Source organism: Papio anubis, chromosome 15, assembly GCF_008728515.1.
Source record: "Papio anubis isolate 15944 chromosome 15, Panubis1.0, whole genome shotgun sequence".
Taxonomy (NCBI): domain Eukaryota; kingdom Metazoa; phylum Chordata; class Mammalia; order Primates; family Cercopithecidae; genus Papio; species Papio anubis.
In genome coordinates this window covers 76,416,571-76,432,954 of record NC_044990.1, presented here as the reverse complement: position 1 = coordinate 76,432,954, position 16,384 = coordinate 76,416,571, and the positions used below count along the sequence as shown (strand labels likewise).

Below are 16,384 nucleotides of genomic sequence, written 5' to 3'. Positions count from 1 at the left end.
AAAAAACTAGCCGGGCGAGGTGGCGGGCGCCTGTAGTCCCAGCTACTCGGGAGGCTGAGGCAGGAGAATGGCGTGAACCCGGAAGGCGGAGCTTGCAGTGAGCTGAGATCCGGCCACTGCACTCCAGCCTGGGCAACAGAGCAAGACTCTGTCTCTAAAAAACAAAACACAAGCCAGGTGCAGTGGCTCAAGCCTGTAATCCCAGCACTTTGGGAGGCCAAGACGGGCGGATCACGAGGTCAGGAGATCGAGACCATCCTGGCTAACACGGTGAAACCCCGTCTCTACTAAAAAAATACAAAAAAATAGCCCGGCGAGGTGGCGGGCGCCTGTAGTCCCAGCTACTCGGGAGGCTGAGGCAGGAGAATGGCGTGAACCTGGGAGGCGGAGCTTGCAGTGAGCTGAGATCCGGCCACTGCACTCCAGCCTGGGCGACAGAGCGAGACTCCGTCTCAAAAAAAAAAAAAAAAATTTAAATAAGGCTTAATACAAGTTTTTAAAATTAAAATTCAATAATTTTCATTATTATTCTTGGCTTTAAATTCTGTTTACTAGCTAACTTGCACTAATCTTCAAGAATTAAAAGTCATCTGTTTTTAGTGATAGAAGTCACCCTACATAGGGTTATTCACATTTGACATCCATTTTGAGTTACAGAAAAAAACATGCTACAAAAGCAAAAAAGTACCTCTTGTCATCTAGGAAAAAAAACCTGGGATACTTTCATATGGCTTTTAAAGTGGTTGGGAGAACATGAAGTTGCTAGTCTAAACTGATTGACTATTCATCTGCTTAGAGAAAATTGATTGACTGGAAGAAGTCAGGTGAAACATAATGTAAAAGTTTGGCGTGACTTATTTCCATCAAGGATAAGCATTTTACATAGAGTTTGACTGCTAGCAAAAAATTCTTACACTATGAACTCTAAATGTAATGTTTTGTAGGTAGAATAGTTTTCTAGACTTGGGTATTTTTATACCTTTTCCAAAGTAAACATATTCAATGGCATTCAATATTTATGAGGATATTAACTTATAATTGGGGGTGGGGGGAAGAAAATTAGCTACGAAATGCCTCAATCAGAAGTATGAAACTATAAAATCAAAGAAAACAGCCTTGTTTTTACCATAGGGAAAAATAATTCTTAAAATGAAAACAAATTTGAATTTGGTATAGGAAGTAGGTAATTAGCTAAAAACCATGATTCTAATAAAATATTCTAGAAAATGTCTCCATTCCTAAGTATATCTTTAGTACATACACTTCATCTAGAGATGGTTATAAGCATAAATTTGTAAAGATTGGAAAAAAATGTTTTTTCAAAACATTGATAACACATCAAAACACTGAACTAATTTACTTCTTCAGAATAAATTGTTTCAAGGAAAGATTTTTAGCTGCAAAAAGCACTTCAATTAGGCTGGGTATGGTGGCTCATGTCCCAGCACTTTGGGAGGTTGACAGGGGTGGATCACTTGAGGTGAGGAGTTCGAGACCAGCCTGGCCAACATGGTGAAACCCCGTCTCTACTAAAAACACAAAAATTAACCAGGCATGGTGGCGCAGGCTTGTAATCCCAGTTACTACTCGGGAGGCTGAGGCAGGAGAACTGCTTGAACCCAGGAGGCAGAGCTTGCAGTGAGCCGAGATGGTGCCAGTGCACTCAAGCCTGGGCAACAGAGTGAAACTCCATCTCAAAATCAATCAATCAATCAAATCAAATCACTTTAATAATTCTTATGCAATTTATAAAACCATTAACCTTCATCTACCCTAGACACATTATCTTATATGGAAAAAAGGCAATTATCATTAATACAAAGTACTTAAAAAATTACATTATAATTCCTAAGTAGCTTTTAGTAAATAATAAGTACAAAGTTCTAGTAAAGTCTATGTGATAAATCACAATTCTCATTTCTACTACGATCATCATCTTATTTTCTAAGAATGTAATAGTCACAAATATTAAGGTAGTACCTCTTCAGCAGCTGTCGTATTTCTGATGGCTTGTAAGAGGAATGTGATCTTTGACTGGCCTGGGATATTCTCATAGGTTTCCTGCGTGGGAAGAAAAAATGGTTAGGAAAGAATGTTAGAAAACTTCATGAGTAAATCAATGAAAGAAATGAAGAGTGGGAAGGATGCACGAGAAATTATTTAATCTAGGTCTGGTGTTAACACCTTCTGTGACATGAAATACACTTCAGATATGTTAGGAAAGAGAAGATGTCCAAAGGGTTGTTCTCAAGTTCCTTTCTACCTATATCTCTTAAATAAATGTCTCTAATGTGTGTGCATGTTTTCCCAACTTATGATCCCTGGTTAACAAAACTCAAGGTCTAAGAGGGCCAAAAAATTGCCAAATGTGACTTAAGCCATTGTGCTGCCAATATTAGTGCTCACTTAAAATCACCTTACATCATGAGAAACTGTTTTGTTAACATTTTTTAGACTGGATGATGTACAACTGGTTCAAATTACCACTACTTAGAACCACCAGACATACACCTGGAAATAAGTCAGAGAAACAAAGTATTCAAATCCTTTATGCTACATTTTCTTCCAAGCAAGGATCATACTAAAACCATACTACATAGATAAATGAATGTGGTCAGGATCAATTTGGCCAGGAGGCTTTAATGTCTTTTGTAAATCTATTAGCAAGAGGTTTGTGACTCAGGACACTCTATACTCTGTTAATAATGTAAAATCACAACAAATTGGTTAACAACAAAAAGTTGACACCAATTAAAAGACAGATGATCAGAATGGATTAAAAAACAAGAACCAACTATATGCTGTCCAGAGAAGTGCAGATTCATATGCAAGAATTCTAATTCGTTCACTGTGGAAAAGAAATCAACTTAAGTACACTTGGAACTGCTTCCTCTAAGAAGCCTCCTAGTAAATAGATAATCCATTCTTATCCAGCAATTTAGAGTTGAGTCTTACGTGGGTAACATTAATTTCTTTAGAGCTTACCTGCTCTCATTGCTACCATATCTCTATATCTACGCGGCTTCTCTGGAACGAAGTGACAAGGGAGGAAAAACAAGGCTATTTTGAATCTATACCTACCTTAAACCTTTTACTAAGTGTCCCATGGCATCCATGAGATATTAACAGATAAGGAAATAAAAGCTTATAAGTTAATGACTTGCCCAAGATCACAGACAATGAATAGCAGACAGAACTCTGGTCCTCTAAGGCCAACCATATTCAAAATCTCTCTGGTATTGAAAGCTGTTTCACTTCATTAAACAACCATTATATTTATGCAGTGCTACACAGTTTTCAAACTTTTCAAACATATCTGTCTGGGGAAGAACAGATTTTGGGGGAAAGGAGAATTCAAGATCTTCTGATAACCTCAAGTTCCCATTCTAGTAAAAAGCACATAGGATCATAACAATGCTGAAAACTGTGCCAAAAAGTATTCACAGCTGAGAAGATGGTCTGAATTTACTTATCCAGAAGAGATAACTTATGTAAAGATATTTACAAGCTGAATGCAAAAATGGTTATGTATCTTTGTTTTCTTTTCTTTTTTTTTTTTTTTTGAGACGGAGTCTCGCTCTGTCGCCCAGGCTGGAGTGCAGTGGCCAGATCTCAGCTCACTGCAAGCTCCACCTCCTGGGTTTACGCCATTCTCCTGCCTCAGCCTCCCGAGTAGCTGGGACTACAGGCATCCGCCACCTCGCCCGGCTAGTTTTTTTGTATTTTTTTAGTAGAGACGGGGTTTCACCGTGTAAGCCAGGATGGTCTCGATCTCCTGACCTCGTGATTCGCCCGTCTCGGCCTCCCAAAGTGCTGGGATTACAGGCTTGAGCCACCGCGCCCGGCCCTGGTTATGTACCTTTGAGACTTTTCACTTAATATTTACCTTATACCAGCAGTATAATGTTTTCATTTAAAAAGTATCTCACTATACAATAAAAAGCACCCAGCTTAGCCACTTATACACTGGTAATGCGAACAATGTTTAACACTTAAATTTCCAGTAGTCTAAATCAAGTTTTTGCAAAAACTTTTTTTTTTTTTTTTTTTTGAGATAGAGTCTCACTCTGTAGCCCAGGCTGGAGTGCAGTGGCGCGATTTTGGTTCACTGCAACCTCTGCTGTCCAGGTTCAAGGGATTCTCCTGCCTCAGTCTCCCGAGTAGGTGGGATTACAGGCACCTGCCACCGTGCCTGGCTAATTTGTTTGTATTTTTAGTAGAGACGGGGTTTCACCATCTTGGCCAGGCTGGTCTTGAACTCCTGACCTCGTGATCCACCCGCCTCGGCCTCCCAAAGTACTGGGATTACAGGCATGAGCCACTGTGCCCGGCCAAACACTTCTTTACTAGGCTATCACTCTCAGAAAACCTAATATAAATCCTGAAGCTCCCTACTCTTGCCCAGGGGGAATTGTTGGTTTGACTATAAAGACTGTTGGTCTAACTCTAGTAGACTCAACATTGGGTCAAATATTAAACTCTACTCCATAATGAATTAGAAGCCAATGGTGGGAGAGTTTAGTATGAGTGACAGATGACTTCTGTTGAGAGAGGGTTCTCTCCATCTGATATGTTCCATTGTGGTAATCCAAATACAGTATTACATCAATACCATCACAATGGTCAAGGATAATGGTTAGACGAGTTGATGGGTGCTGACGAGTTGATGGGTGCAGCACAGCAACATGGCACAAGTATACATATGTAACAAACTTGCACGTTATGCACATGTACCCTAGAACTTAAAGTATAATAATTTAAAAAAAAAAAAAAAAAAGGATAATGGTTAAACAGTCTAAGTTCCACACAGACAGGAATGGTAACTCTTTATCTTTGTATCTGAGTACCTAGCACATCAGCACAAAAGATTTATAAAGATTGTTTCTAATACTATTCCTAGCACTAGTCCTTAGGTTCAGTGAATGTTACCAGTGTTGTGGCAAAAAAAATTTCAATTCTATCTGATTCCACCTTATACAATTTACACAATGCAAAGACTTCTCCTCTGCCTCTTCCCTGCCCATGAAGAAATGCTCATATGTACTCATCTCATTCCATAAATATTTATAGTGAGCCTACCTTGTATGAGGAAAAGTAAAAGGGGATGCCTGACTTTTATCTATTAACACCCTGGTTCCTCAACAATCAGGTATATTTTTCACTGTTATCCGCTGTCTATTGAAATCTCAACAACGGGCTGGGTGTGGTGGCTCATGCCTGTAATTCCAACACTTTGGGAGATGGGAGGATCACTTGAGGCCAGGAGTTCAAGACCAGCCTGGGCAACACAGCAAGACCCCATCTCTACAAAAAACACTCAATGAAATTCTCTATTAGAATCAATGAGGAACAAATTCTGTATGGAGAACCTTAGTAAAAAAACAAAATCCAAGCATATGATTAATAAATACTTAAGCTTATGTCGTATAAAAATGTCTAGTGATAAATACCATGAATACTCTGTACTACTTGTCAACTATTTATTCAATAGTTATTGTATTCTGAGAGTTAGGGACATTCACATATGTTTCTTCAAATGAGAAACATTTTCTATAAAGTTAATATCCTTACAGGTTTTAAAAAATACAAATAAACTATAAAGCCTATTGAATGGCGTATACGATGAAAAAAGTTTTAACTTTTTAGAGTTTTGACATCCCTTCAATGATATCAACCAAATATATAACCATATTTGAATACAAAAGAAGTCACCTTAGTCAACAGTTTGGTATTTATGTGTCAACTAAGTATTTTTATTTTGAATGAGTAAATTACAAAGATATTTACTGAGCCCTGGCCAATTTTTCAGTTCATAGAAAATATTTCTATATTTGCTGTATCAGACTTAACGCTAATTTTATTTCATTTGATTTGTTATAAAACGCTTATTTCATTAGGCAAAAAAGAAAAGGACATTACATGGCACCAGAGAACTTCTCTTAACATTTATTTTTTGGGTGGTCAAATTAGAAAATTCTGTATCACAGTAAGTACTGTGATACTTACTTTACATATTAATATATTCTCAGGATATACAAAGAAAGCAAAATCCTGGTATCTGAATGTTTTCACTAGGAATAAAGAGACTAAGAGAATAACAGTACTTATTTCCAATTATTCTTTATGAGAAAATGTGCTGAATGCTGATAACTATCCCCAATGTGATGTAAGTGATAAAAGATTTACAACCGGCACCAACTGGAATTCAAGCTAAACCAGACACTGGTATTTAGTTCAATAGAAGAGAGATTCCCCACTAGGCTTGACAATAGAGACTTAAGCAACTGGAGGGAAGAGGGAGAATTAAACTAGCTTACTAATTACAATGCTGTTCTGCTTTGTAACATATGGAAATTTCTATTATACGTTGGGATTAAAAACTTATTTTGGCGAAAAATTATCTCAAGAGTTAGCAGAAAGCATTAATTTTTTCTTTTTAAGCATCATCATATCCCCAAGGCAAATTGATGCAATACATGCATATTACTTCTAGGAACAAATCCTACTTTTCAGTATTCTCCAAGTAAACCTGGGAAAGTATGCAAAGATAGGTATATATGTACTCCTGTGCATAGCACTATTTTTAAAAGAGCAGGTCACTGGAAACCACAATATCCATTTCATAGAAGGTTGCTTATATAAATATCTATCCATATGATGTATAATCTATAGCTGACCAAAAAACTCACCTATGAGGCAATGTGAAATATACTGAGTGAAAAATTCAAGTTGCAAAATAGTGTAAATAGTATTATAAGCCCATTCAAGTAAAAAATCAATGTGTATGTTAAAATTTCAGGAAAGACTCACGAGACACTTAAAAGTGGTCACCTTTGGGAAATGGGATAAGAACCTATTCATTGTTTGAATTTTTACCCTGAACATGTATTACATATATAAAATAAAGTGAATAGTTGAAAATGCCTCTTCGTATAGAACAGAATTTTGGGTGTGTTTACTTCACTTAATATAAAACCTCTAAGTATAACCAGCACATCCACCATCTATTCAAAACAAGGATTAACACTTGTTTTAAGGACACCTGGAAAAGTCTTCAGGCCTGAGTTCAGAAGAGGACCTGTAGTCAATTTCATTGGCTATATGCAAAATTAATTTTTGCTCTTTAAAAATATCCGGCTGAACATCCTTCATTTAATCTTATAAAACTCTTCAATCTCATGGTTGCAAAAAAACCCATATATAACCAAGTTTAGCGGTCAGTTAAGAAACTGGAAAGTTTCTCCCTCCCCTGGAAATATCCCGTAATAATCGTGGTCTCAACGCTGACGATGTAACATCAGTCTTCCAGTGAACCCGGTAAATGAGCTTACAGATACATTTAAATTACTGTCACTTGAAAGTATCTCCACATTTTGGAGGCCAGGAACAAGAGGTGGTTTGAAAAAACAGATTACGGTTATATTTAATGAAGTTGAAGACTTAAACATATGGTACTGGCCCAGTTAAACAACGGAAGTCCCACTACATCCCATTTATCCCACGATTCTCTAGAGAGCAAAGAAAATTTGTCTGAAGGAAGAGCAGAGTAAGTGTATTACAAGCCCAGAGTAAGGTGGAAACTGCATAGAAAGAAACCCTAAAGGCAACTTCACAGAACTGGGGGTGGAAAGGGGTAGGGAAATCTGGCTTCTGATGTTAGGAACTAGAATGAGAAAGAACTAAATGAAAAAAGGCAGCAGCGACAAGGAAGGGCACACATTTAAAAAGAGAGGGACAGACGGTGTGGGAGATGAGCAGGGGGTAGAAGCAGGCGTGACGGGTAAGGTAGCAGCCAGGGTTTGGGAGACCCACAGCGCTAGGCTGGGTGGAGACAGCAGCTGGAAAGGCGGTGGGGGCTCCCGCTGGGAGAAAGCGGGAAAGGGGCGAGCGGGGAGCTCGGAAAGGGGGTGGCCAGCGAAGTTGGGGCCCCGGGCCCGCCCTGCACCCCACACCTGGACTGGGACAGCGCGTCGGGAGCGGCCGCACGTGGGTGCGAGCGGCGGCAGGGAGGTAACTGGTGTCGGGCGCCGCGGCAGCAATGGCCGGAAAAGCCCGGGGGCACGACCGGGAGCCGCGGGCCGCCTCACACGTGGGCTGCGCGGCCGCCGCCCGCCGGGCCCAGCCTGCGCGGCCGCCGCGGACCGGCCGAGGCCCGGCGCTGCCGGCGTCGGGAAAGGGTCGGCGCGCCGGCCAGGGCGCGGAGACGGGGGCGGTGAACTCGGTTACCTCTGCCTGTTTCCGGACCACATTGTCGGGGCTGAGCAGGTTTCCCAGCAGCAGGTAGAACTGTTGCTGCTCCGCCGCGGCCGCCGCCATTGCGCTAGGCGTGAGAGAGAAGGAGGGAGGGGAGACAGGAGCCGTGAGGCGCGCTCGCGGGCCGCGGGAGGGGCGGGGGCGGGCCCAGCGCGGGGACCGGCACCAGCGGCGGCGCGGGGCTGTGGGGGGGGCCGGGCGGGAAGGGCGGGGCAAAGGGGAAAGGGGAGGACGGGGCGGGGCCTCGCGGCCTCTCACCCCGTCGCGGCCGCCGGCGCCGGCGCCTCACTGGCCCTGGGCGCAGGGGGGCGGGGCCGAGGCCGCCTCCTCGGGGGCCGCGCTGATTGGCCACGCACCCTGCGGTGCCGTCACTGGCCGCGCGCCGTGGGCAGCCGGCTGTGCGCGGGTGGGGTGGGCTGGCGGCTACGCAGCCGGGCCAGGGCTGGGATCGGGGTCGTGGTCCGGGTCGAGGCCTGGGCTGGGGCCGGGGCTGCGTCGCGGGGACAGCGGGAGGAGCCGGCCGGCGGGCCCGGCCGCGGCGATGGGCCTGAGGCCTGGCCGGGAGGAGGGGCCAGCTCCTGAGCGCGGGAGATTTCGGCGCCGCGGGCTGGTCGGCCTCTTTCTCGCGGACCCCCGGCCCCTCCCCGCGGCCGCAAGAGCAGGCCCCACCCCTTCGGTCCCTCTCCCCCTGGGATCCAGCCCTTTACCCACATTTAGGAAGGCAGCAGCCCCTTTAGACCCACTTCCTAGGTACCTTCCACCCACAGACTCCTCTTGTTGTCAGACCCTCCGACCTCCCCCAGGACTATGGACTCAGGGCGCCCCTTCCTCCTGCCGCGCCCGCCAGTGACTCACGCCTGGGGCTTTCGCGGAAGAGGGGTTATTCAGCCCGGGGCTGTCCCGCCAGGCTGCCCGTCCCCAGCCCGCGGTCGTCTTCGCACGTCCACGTAGCAAAGATGCCTCCACCCGAGGATCTGTGACTATTCCCTTGAATCCCTTGTTTAGGGATGCTGTTCTCGCAATGATTTGGGAACGTCAAGAAACACCTTTCTTCCTAAAGGAGCCCTGGTTTACAGGGTTGATATCTCAATCTCGGTCTAGGAACCCAGAGGCGTAATTTCAATTTCAGCATTCTAATGCGTAGATAGTACACGCAATGTTCTTTAACTGCTGGGGCTGCCAAAGGCAGAGAGAGGGGTGTACAAATCAAAGGGTACTTCTGTTGAGACCCTGTTGTATCCAATACATTGGGCTAAGGGTGTCAGTGGAAGCCTCGCTCTGTCGCCTAGGCTGGAGTTCAGTGGCACAATCTCGGTTCAGTGCAACCTCTGCCTCCCGGGTTCAAGCAATTTTCATGCCTCAGCGTCCCAAGTAGCTGGGATTACAGGCATGTGCCACCATGCCCAGCAAACTTTTTTGTATTTTTAGTAGAAACGGGATTTCACCATTTTGGCCCGGCTGGTCTCGAACTCCTGACCTCAGGGGAAACCCCCCCCCCCCCCCCCCCCCCCCCCCCGCCTCGGCCTCCCAAAGTGCTAGGATTACAGGCACAAGCCACCGTGCCCAGCTACGAAAACAATTCATTGCTGCCCCAAAGGGACGCTACATCTCTAGTGAGGAGGTTTCATATTGGGTGAGACGGAGAGTAGCTCTACACAGCTGGCAGTACATAGTATTTAACTTAGGGAATTTAATTTCCTGTTGGCTATTCTGCTGCAGTTCTGCTCTTTGAAAGTCAAAGCATTTGCTCTTTGGTGAATGATTTTAAATCTTGGCCACTGTGTCCAGAATCTGGGCTGAGCCCTGGGATCCACGTGCAATTGTGATGGCCAGCCAAGATTTTTTCCTAACGGACTCTAATTGATTCCTAGAGAAAATTCTCTTAGAAAGTTTTGGGCCATGACAATGATGGGTTCTCTACAGGAGGTCTGCAGACCTATCTTTGTTGAATTTCTATTTCTTAGATGTGACAAGTTTTCAATCTCATGCCACGTTATTTCTTCTAGACAAACCACTATGCACATTACTTTGGGGCAGGTTTTTTTTTGTTTGATTTTGGGTTTTGTGTGTGTGTGTGTGTGTGTGTGTGTGTAGTTGGGGTGTCTGGATTCTGAGGAGGTTTCATCATCAGCCAAGGTTATTAAGATTTTAAGGCTGGGCATGGTGTCTTACGCCTGTAATCCCAGCACTTTGGGAGGACGAGGTGGGCAGATCACCTGAGGTCAGGAGTTCGAGACAAGCCTGGCCAACATGGTGAAAGCACGTCTCTACCAAAAATACAAAAATTAGCCAGGTTGGTGGTGGGCGCCTGTAATCCCAGCTACTCAGGAGGCTGAGGCAGGAGAATCGCTTGAACCTGGGAGGCGGAGGTTACAGTGAACTGAGATTGTGCCATTGCACTCTAGCCTGGGTGACAGAGCAAGACTCCATCTCAAAAAAAAAAAAAAAAAAAAAAGAATTACAGACAAAAACAACTCATTCAAATGACTAGGTCAACAGCGAAATTTGATAAATTGCCTAGGGGCTTGCTTAGGGTATGGCCGGATCTCCAGTTACTTTTTAACACCTGTTGTGGTATGTGTTTTTATTGGCAATGCGTCTGTAGATTACATATATTTGCTTAATAGTTACTAAATGATAGAAATTTCAATCAAGTTTGCAGATTTTTGTTACTATTATTATTGTTATTGTTATTATTTTGAGACAGAGTCTCGCTCTGTTGCCCAGGCTGGAGAGCAGTGGTGTGATCTCAGCTCACTGCAGCCTCCACCTCCTGGGCTCGAGCCCCTCCCACCTCAGCCCCTCCAAGTGGCTGGTCTGCAGGCACAAGCCACCACACCTGGCTAATTTTTGTAGTTTTGGTAGAGATGGGGTTTCACCCTGTTACCCAGGCTGGTCTCAAACTCCTGAGCTCAGGTGATCCTCCTGCCTTGGCCTCCCAAAGTGCTAGGATTACAGGCCTCAGCCACCACACCCGGCCAGGAGCTTGTTTTTTAATGAGGCAAAGCGTAAACCTAAGATTATTTCAGGCAGTCTAAAAACAAAACAATTTTGTATTAGTGGTGACATCAACTGCTAGAACACAAAATCACAGTCCAACCTTATTTTAACATTTTAAATATCCAATTAAAAGGGAAGGAGAAGCATTTTAAGGTTAATGAATGAAGAGACCACCCACCCCCCTCCAAAAATGGGAGAAATTCCAGTAAACTTGGGGTAGATAGCAGATGTCCTGACAATGGAGACTGGTTCTGGTGTCCAGAAAACCTCCTAGGTGGGGACTGTATTTTTGGTAGCAGGCTCGCCATTCTGGAGAGTTTATAATGCTCAGCCTTCTGGGAAGCTTACTGCACTTAGAAGCCCATTTCTCATAGAGAGTGTCCTTATAGTTTATGAGAGTATCATTTTCTTATAAGAAAATAACTCAGGGGCCGGGTGCGGTGGCTCACGCCTGTAATCCTAGCACTTTGGGAGGCAGGTGGATCCCCTGAGGTCAGGAGTTTGAGACCAGCCTGGCCAACAGGGCGAGACTCTGTCTCTACTAAAAATACAAAAAAAATTAGCTGGGTGTGGTGGTGCATGCCTGTAATCCCAGCTACTTGGGGGGCTGAGGCAGGAGAATCACTTGAACCCAGGAGACAGAGGTTGCAGCGAGCCAGTATCATGCCACTGCACTACAGCATGGGCAACAGAGCGAGACTCCTCTCAAAAAAAAAAAAAAAAAAAGAAAGAAAGAAAAGAAAATAACTGAGATATTGCATAAAGGCAGCCTGCAGCAATATAGATTTATTTATTTCCCAAGGAGATCAAATGGTGGAAGGTAAAGAGCCTTGAACTTGAGTCTAGAGGATTTGTATCTTTAGTCTCTTACTAGCTGTGTAACCTCGAGTGCTTAATGTCACTAAGCCTCAATTTCTCATCTATAAAATGGGGATAATAAAAAGTATATTATTAATCATAAAAGTTCTTCTAGCGTTAACCTATAATTGGAAGTAAAAATGCAAGGATAGAAAACTTTGAGTTTTGCTCACTCCGTATTCGCTGCCATTGCTTTGGCCACGTTAAAATAAAAAAACAAAAACAAAATTGCCCCAAAGTAATGTACTTAGTGGTTTATCCTGTGAATGGCCAGCTCCTTTCCCTTGCAATTTATTGGACTTGACATTACTTCCATTAAGTGCTGGAGGCAAATTTGCTTGGAGCATTTGCAACCCCTTAAAACGAAGTCTCTCTCAACTGGTACGTGAAATCTAGGTAGTTTAGGATTTTTGCTGTTAGGAAGTACTCCGCAGCCTGGGTGTGACCTGTTTGTAATACTGCAGGAGACAAGGCTCCTTAACTAGAGTGCCTCAGAATCCTCTCCTGCTACTGCTCTTAGTTTTATGGGCTCCCATGTTGATGGGCGTGTTCTGGAAATGGGAGAAAGTTGGAGAAGTTAGGCTTGTAAGACCTCTGTGAAAGCTTTTCTCAACTGGGATAGAATTTGGTTTTGTCCGCCCTTTCTGGTTCATAGAGTGCTGAATGCAAATAACATAAGATTCTCCCAAGTGAATAATCTAATTTTTTTTAAGTTGCCTCGGGTCTCTGTGACTCCTCATCTTGGTATTTGTAAGCTCTTATGCTTTTCATATCACAATTTATTATGAGGGCCAATTTAGATGATATAAATCAAAGTGTTATAATCTGTAACTACACCAATGTAAGCTGGTGGCATTATTATTTTTATTAATAATTAACCCGGTACAATGAAAAAGAATGCTGGCTTTGTTTTCTCATCTGTAAAATTGGAATAATAGTTCTTCATAGGAGTGTTTTGAAAGTTAGGACAATATATGTAAATTCACATAGTATGGTGTCTGCATAAGTAGATACTCAATAATTATCATCTTTTATTAGTAAGATGGATTTGGGAGTTAAATGTGACCTTAAGCAAGTAATTACTCTTTTTGTTTGTTTTTTTAGAGCTGGGCCCTTGCTATATTGCCCAGGACAGTCTTGAACTCCTGGGTTCAAGCGATCCTCCCACCTCGGCCTCCCAAAGTGCTGGGATTACAGGCTTGAGCCAGCATGCCTGGCCTTAAACAAGTAATGACTCTTAAAGCTGCATCTGGTGCATAGTCATGTGCATCCCATTTGTGTTTATATAAAATCTACTTGCATATTTTCTATTGGTCTCCCAATTGTGCAGAGTAAAATGGTATATGGAATGGATTACCCATATTCAGTAGACACTTGGCTGATAAGTAAGATTTCTGACTCTAATATTGATGTTTTCTACTGCCTAGATAAGAGCCACAAAAAAATTGGGAACGATTGAAAAATTGTTTATTGAAAATATGCTGAACTATTCACATTTTTTTTCAACTGCTTTTTTATCAAAACTTTCAAGTTCCTGCTCTGAAGCAGTCTGATACATACAGTCAGTGCACCCCAGCCAGGGGCAAGTGGGACCCTATCAGTCCTGAAGGACATTGTGCACAATAGGCCCTCAGTAAATTGTGGAATGGAACACAGGCCAGGGAAATTTTGACTTGATTGTCTTCTTTTGTGCCCTTTCTTAGTTTTATATTTGAGATTCAGCGGATATCTGCAGGTGGAGGGACTGATTTTAGGGAGGCTGGGAGCAGAGGCTCCAGAGCCGGCCAATGTGCAAGTTCAAATGATAGCTTCACAACCTACATGCTGTGTGATCTTGCCCAAGTTAACCTTCCTCAAGCCCAGTTTCCTCTTCTCTGAAGTGGGCGTAATAGAAGTGTTTTTTTGTTTTGTTTTGTTTTGTTTTGTTTATTTTTGCGACGGAGTCTCGCTCTGTCACCCAGGCTGGAGTGCAGTGGCCGGATCTCAGTTCACTGCAAGCTCCGCCTCCCGGGTTCACGCCATTCTCCTGCCTCAGCCTCCCGAGTAGCTGGGACTACAGGCGCCCGCCACCGCGCCCGGCTGATTTTTTGTATTTTTAGTAGAGACGGGGTTTCACCATGGTCTCGATCTCCTGACCTTGTGATCCGCCCGCCTCGGCCTCCCAAAGTGCTGGGATTACAGGCGTGAGCCACCGCGCCCGGCCTGCTTTTTTTTTTTGAGATGGAGTGCCACTCTGTCACCCAGGCTGGAGTGCAGTGGCACAATCTCGGCTCACTGCAACCTCTGCCTCCTGGGTTCAAACGATTCTCCTGCCTCAGCCTCCTGAGTAGCTGGGATTACAGGCGCCCGCCACCATGCCTGGCTAATTTTTTAATTTTTTTATTTTTAGTAGAGATGGGGGTTCACCATCTTGGCCAGCCTTGTCTCGAACTCCTGACTTCGCAATCCACCCGCCTCAGCCTCCCAAAGTGCTGGGATTACAGGTGTGAGCCTCTCTGCCTGGCCTGAGATATACTTTAAGTGTAAAATACACAGTAAATTTCAAAGACTTAGTAGGAAATTAGGAATAACAATTTTATATTGGTCACATGTAGAAATGTTAATATATTGGGTTAAATAAAATATATTAGTTATATTTATTAATAAACTATTGTTAAATGTATTAATTTCATCTTTTTTTTTACTTGTTAAAATATGGCTACTAGAATCTTTAAAATTGCATATGTGATTTGTATTTGTGGCTAGTATTATATTTCGATTGGGCGGTGCTTTGCTAAAATAGCCAACTAGCTACACATACGTGTCCTACATATTTTGTACATTGACATTTAGGAAGTGACTTTTGGGTGGGTGTGATGACTCACACCTGTAATCCCAGCACTTTGGGAGGCTGAGGTGGGAGGATTGCCTGAGGCCAGGAGTTCGAGACCAGCCTGGGCAACATGGTGAGAACTTGTCTCTTTAAAAACAAAAACAAAAACAAAACAGGAAGTGACTTTTCCCCAGGTGAAATCAGTTACCTTACTGTGTTTTCTGTTGCTTCCAGTTTTCCAACTTGATCCTCAGGCATTTGAAGACATGGTACAGTACTTTCTGAGTAGTGTTCCTTGCTTAGGAATTTCTTTCCTCTGCTGGTTTGACAGAAAAAGAATGGCAGACCATTAGATGCTACTTAATTTTGAAGATGATATTCTTAAAAATCACATCTGATTTTGAAGAATAAATCCTTATAAGTTAAATCAAAGACTGGTTGAGAGTTGGAGAAAACAAAAGTGTCTTTTATTTTCTTGATGTTAATTGTTTTCATTTCATTAAGTGGATTTTAAAAAATCATTTGTTGCATTTTAAAACCTGAAATAAAAATATACTTAGCAGAGGCCAGATGCGGTGGCTCTTGCCTGTAATCCCAACACTTTGGGAGGCTGAGGCGGGTGGATCACGAGGTCAGGAGATCAAGACCATCCTGGCTAACATGGTGAAACCCCGTTTCTACTAAAAATACAAAAAAAATTAGCCTGGTGTGGTGGCAGGTGCCTGTAGTCCCAGCTACTTGGGAGGCTGAGGCAGGAGAATGGTGTGAATCTGGGAGGCAGAGCTTGAAGTGAGCTGAGATGGTGCCACTGCACTCCAGCCTGGGTGACAGAGCAAGACTCCGTCTCAAAAAAAAAAAAAAAAAAAATATATATATATATATATATATATATACACTTAGCAGAAATATTTCATTTCTAAGTTAGCTGTTTTTTCTTAGAACACAAATAGGTTGAAAGTAAAAGGATAGAAAAAGACACACCATGCAAACAGTATTCAAAAGCAGATACACAGCCCGGACAACATAGCGAAAACCCATCTCTACTAAAAATACAAACGTTGCTGGGCGTAGGGGCAGGCGCCTGTAATCCCAGCACTTTGGGAGGCCGGGGTGGGTGGATCACTTGAGGTCGGGAGTTTAAGACCAGTCTGTCCAACATGGTGAAATCCCGTCTCTACTAAAAATACAAATGTTAGTTAGCTGGGCGTAGTGGCAGGTGACTCTACTCTCAGCTACTCAGGAGGCTGAGGTATGAGAATTGTTTGAATTTGGGAGGCAGAGGCTGTAATGAGCTGAGATGGTGCCACTGCACTCCAGCCTGGGTGACAGAGCAAGACTCCATCTCAAAAAGACAAAAAACAAAAGCAGGCGTAATGGCTCTCTTAATTTTAGACAAAATAAATTTTAAGACAAAAAATGTCATTAGAGATAAAGAGGACATTTTTATAATAAAAAAGTCAA

The 16,384-nt window shown here is 43.3% G+C and overlaps 1 protein-coding gene across 5 annotated transcripts in view; it reads right to left on the bottom strand.

Moving 5' to 3' along the window:
• Positions 1 to 16,384, bottom strand: part of IPO5 (importin 5) — a 69,415-nt gene that overhangs the window by 39,030 nt on the left and 14,001 nt on the right. For 2 of the 5 annotated variants that reach the window (XM_003914015.3, XM_017951373.3), the window contains 3 exons: positions 15,132 to 15,242; positions 8,227 to 8,320; positions 1,981 to 2,061 (listed from right to left, as the gene is read on the bottom strand). In XM_003914015.3, coding sequence (XP_003914064.1) covers positions 1,981 to 2,061; positions 8,227 to 8,320; positions 15,132 to 15,181 — 225 coding nt within the window. In that variant the 5' untranslated portion in view covers positions 15,182 to 15,242. Of the gene's footprint in view, positions 1 to 1,980; positions 2,062 to 8,226; positions 8,321 to 9,007; positions 9,374 to 15,131; positions 15,243 to 16,384 lie in introns of those variants that run through there. The other 3 variants (XM_017951374.2, XM_017951375.3, XM_009192113.3) reach the window with 3 other exon arrangements.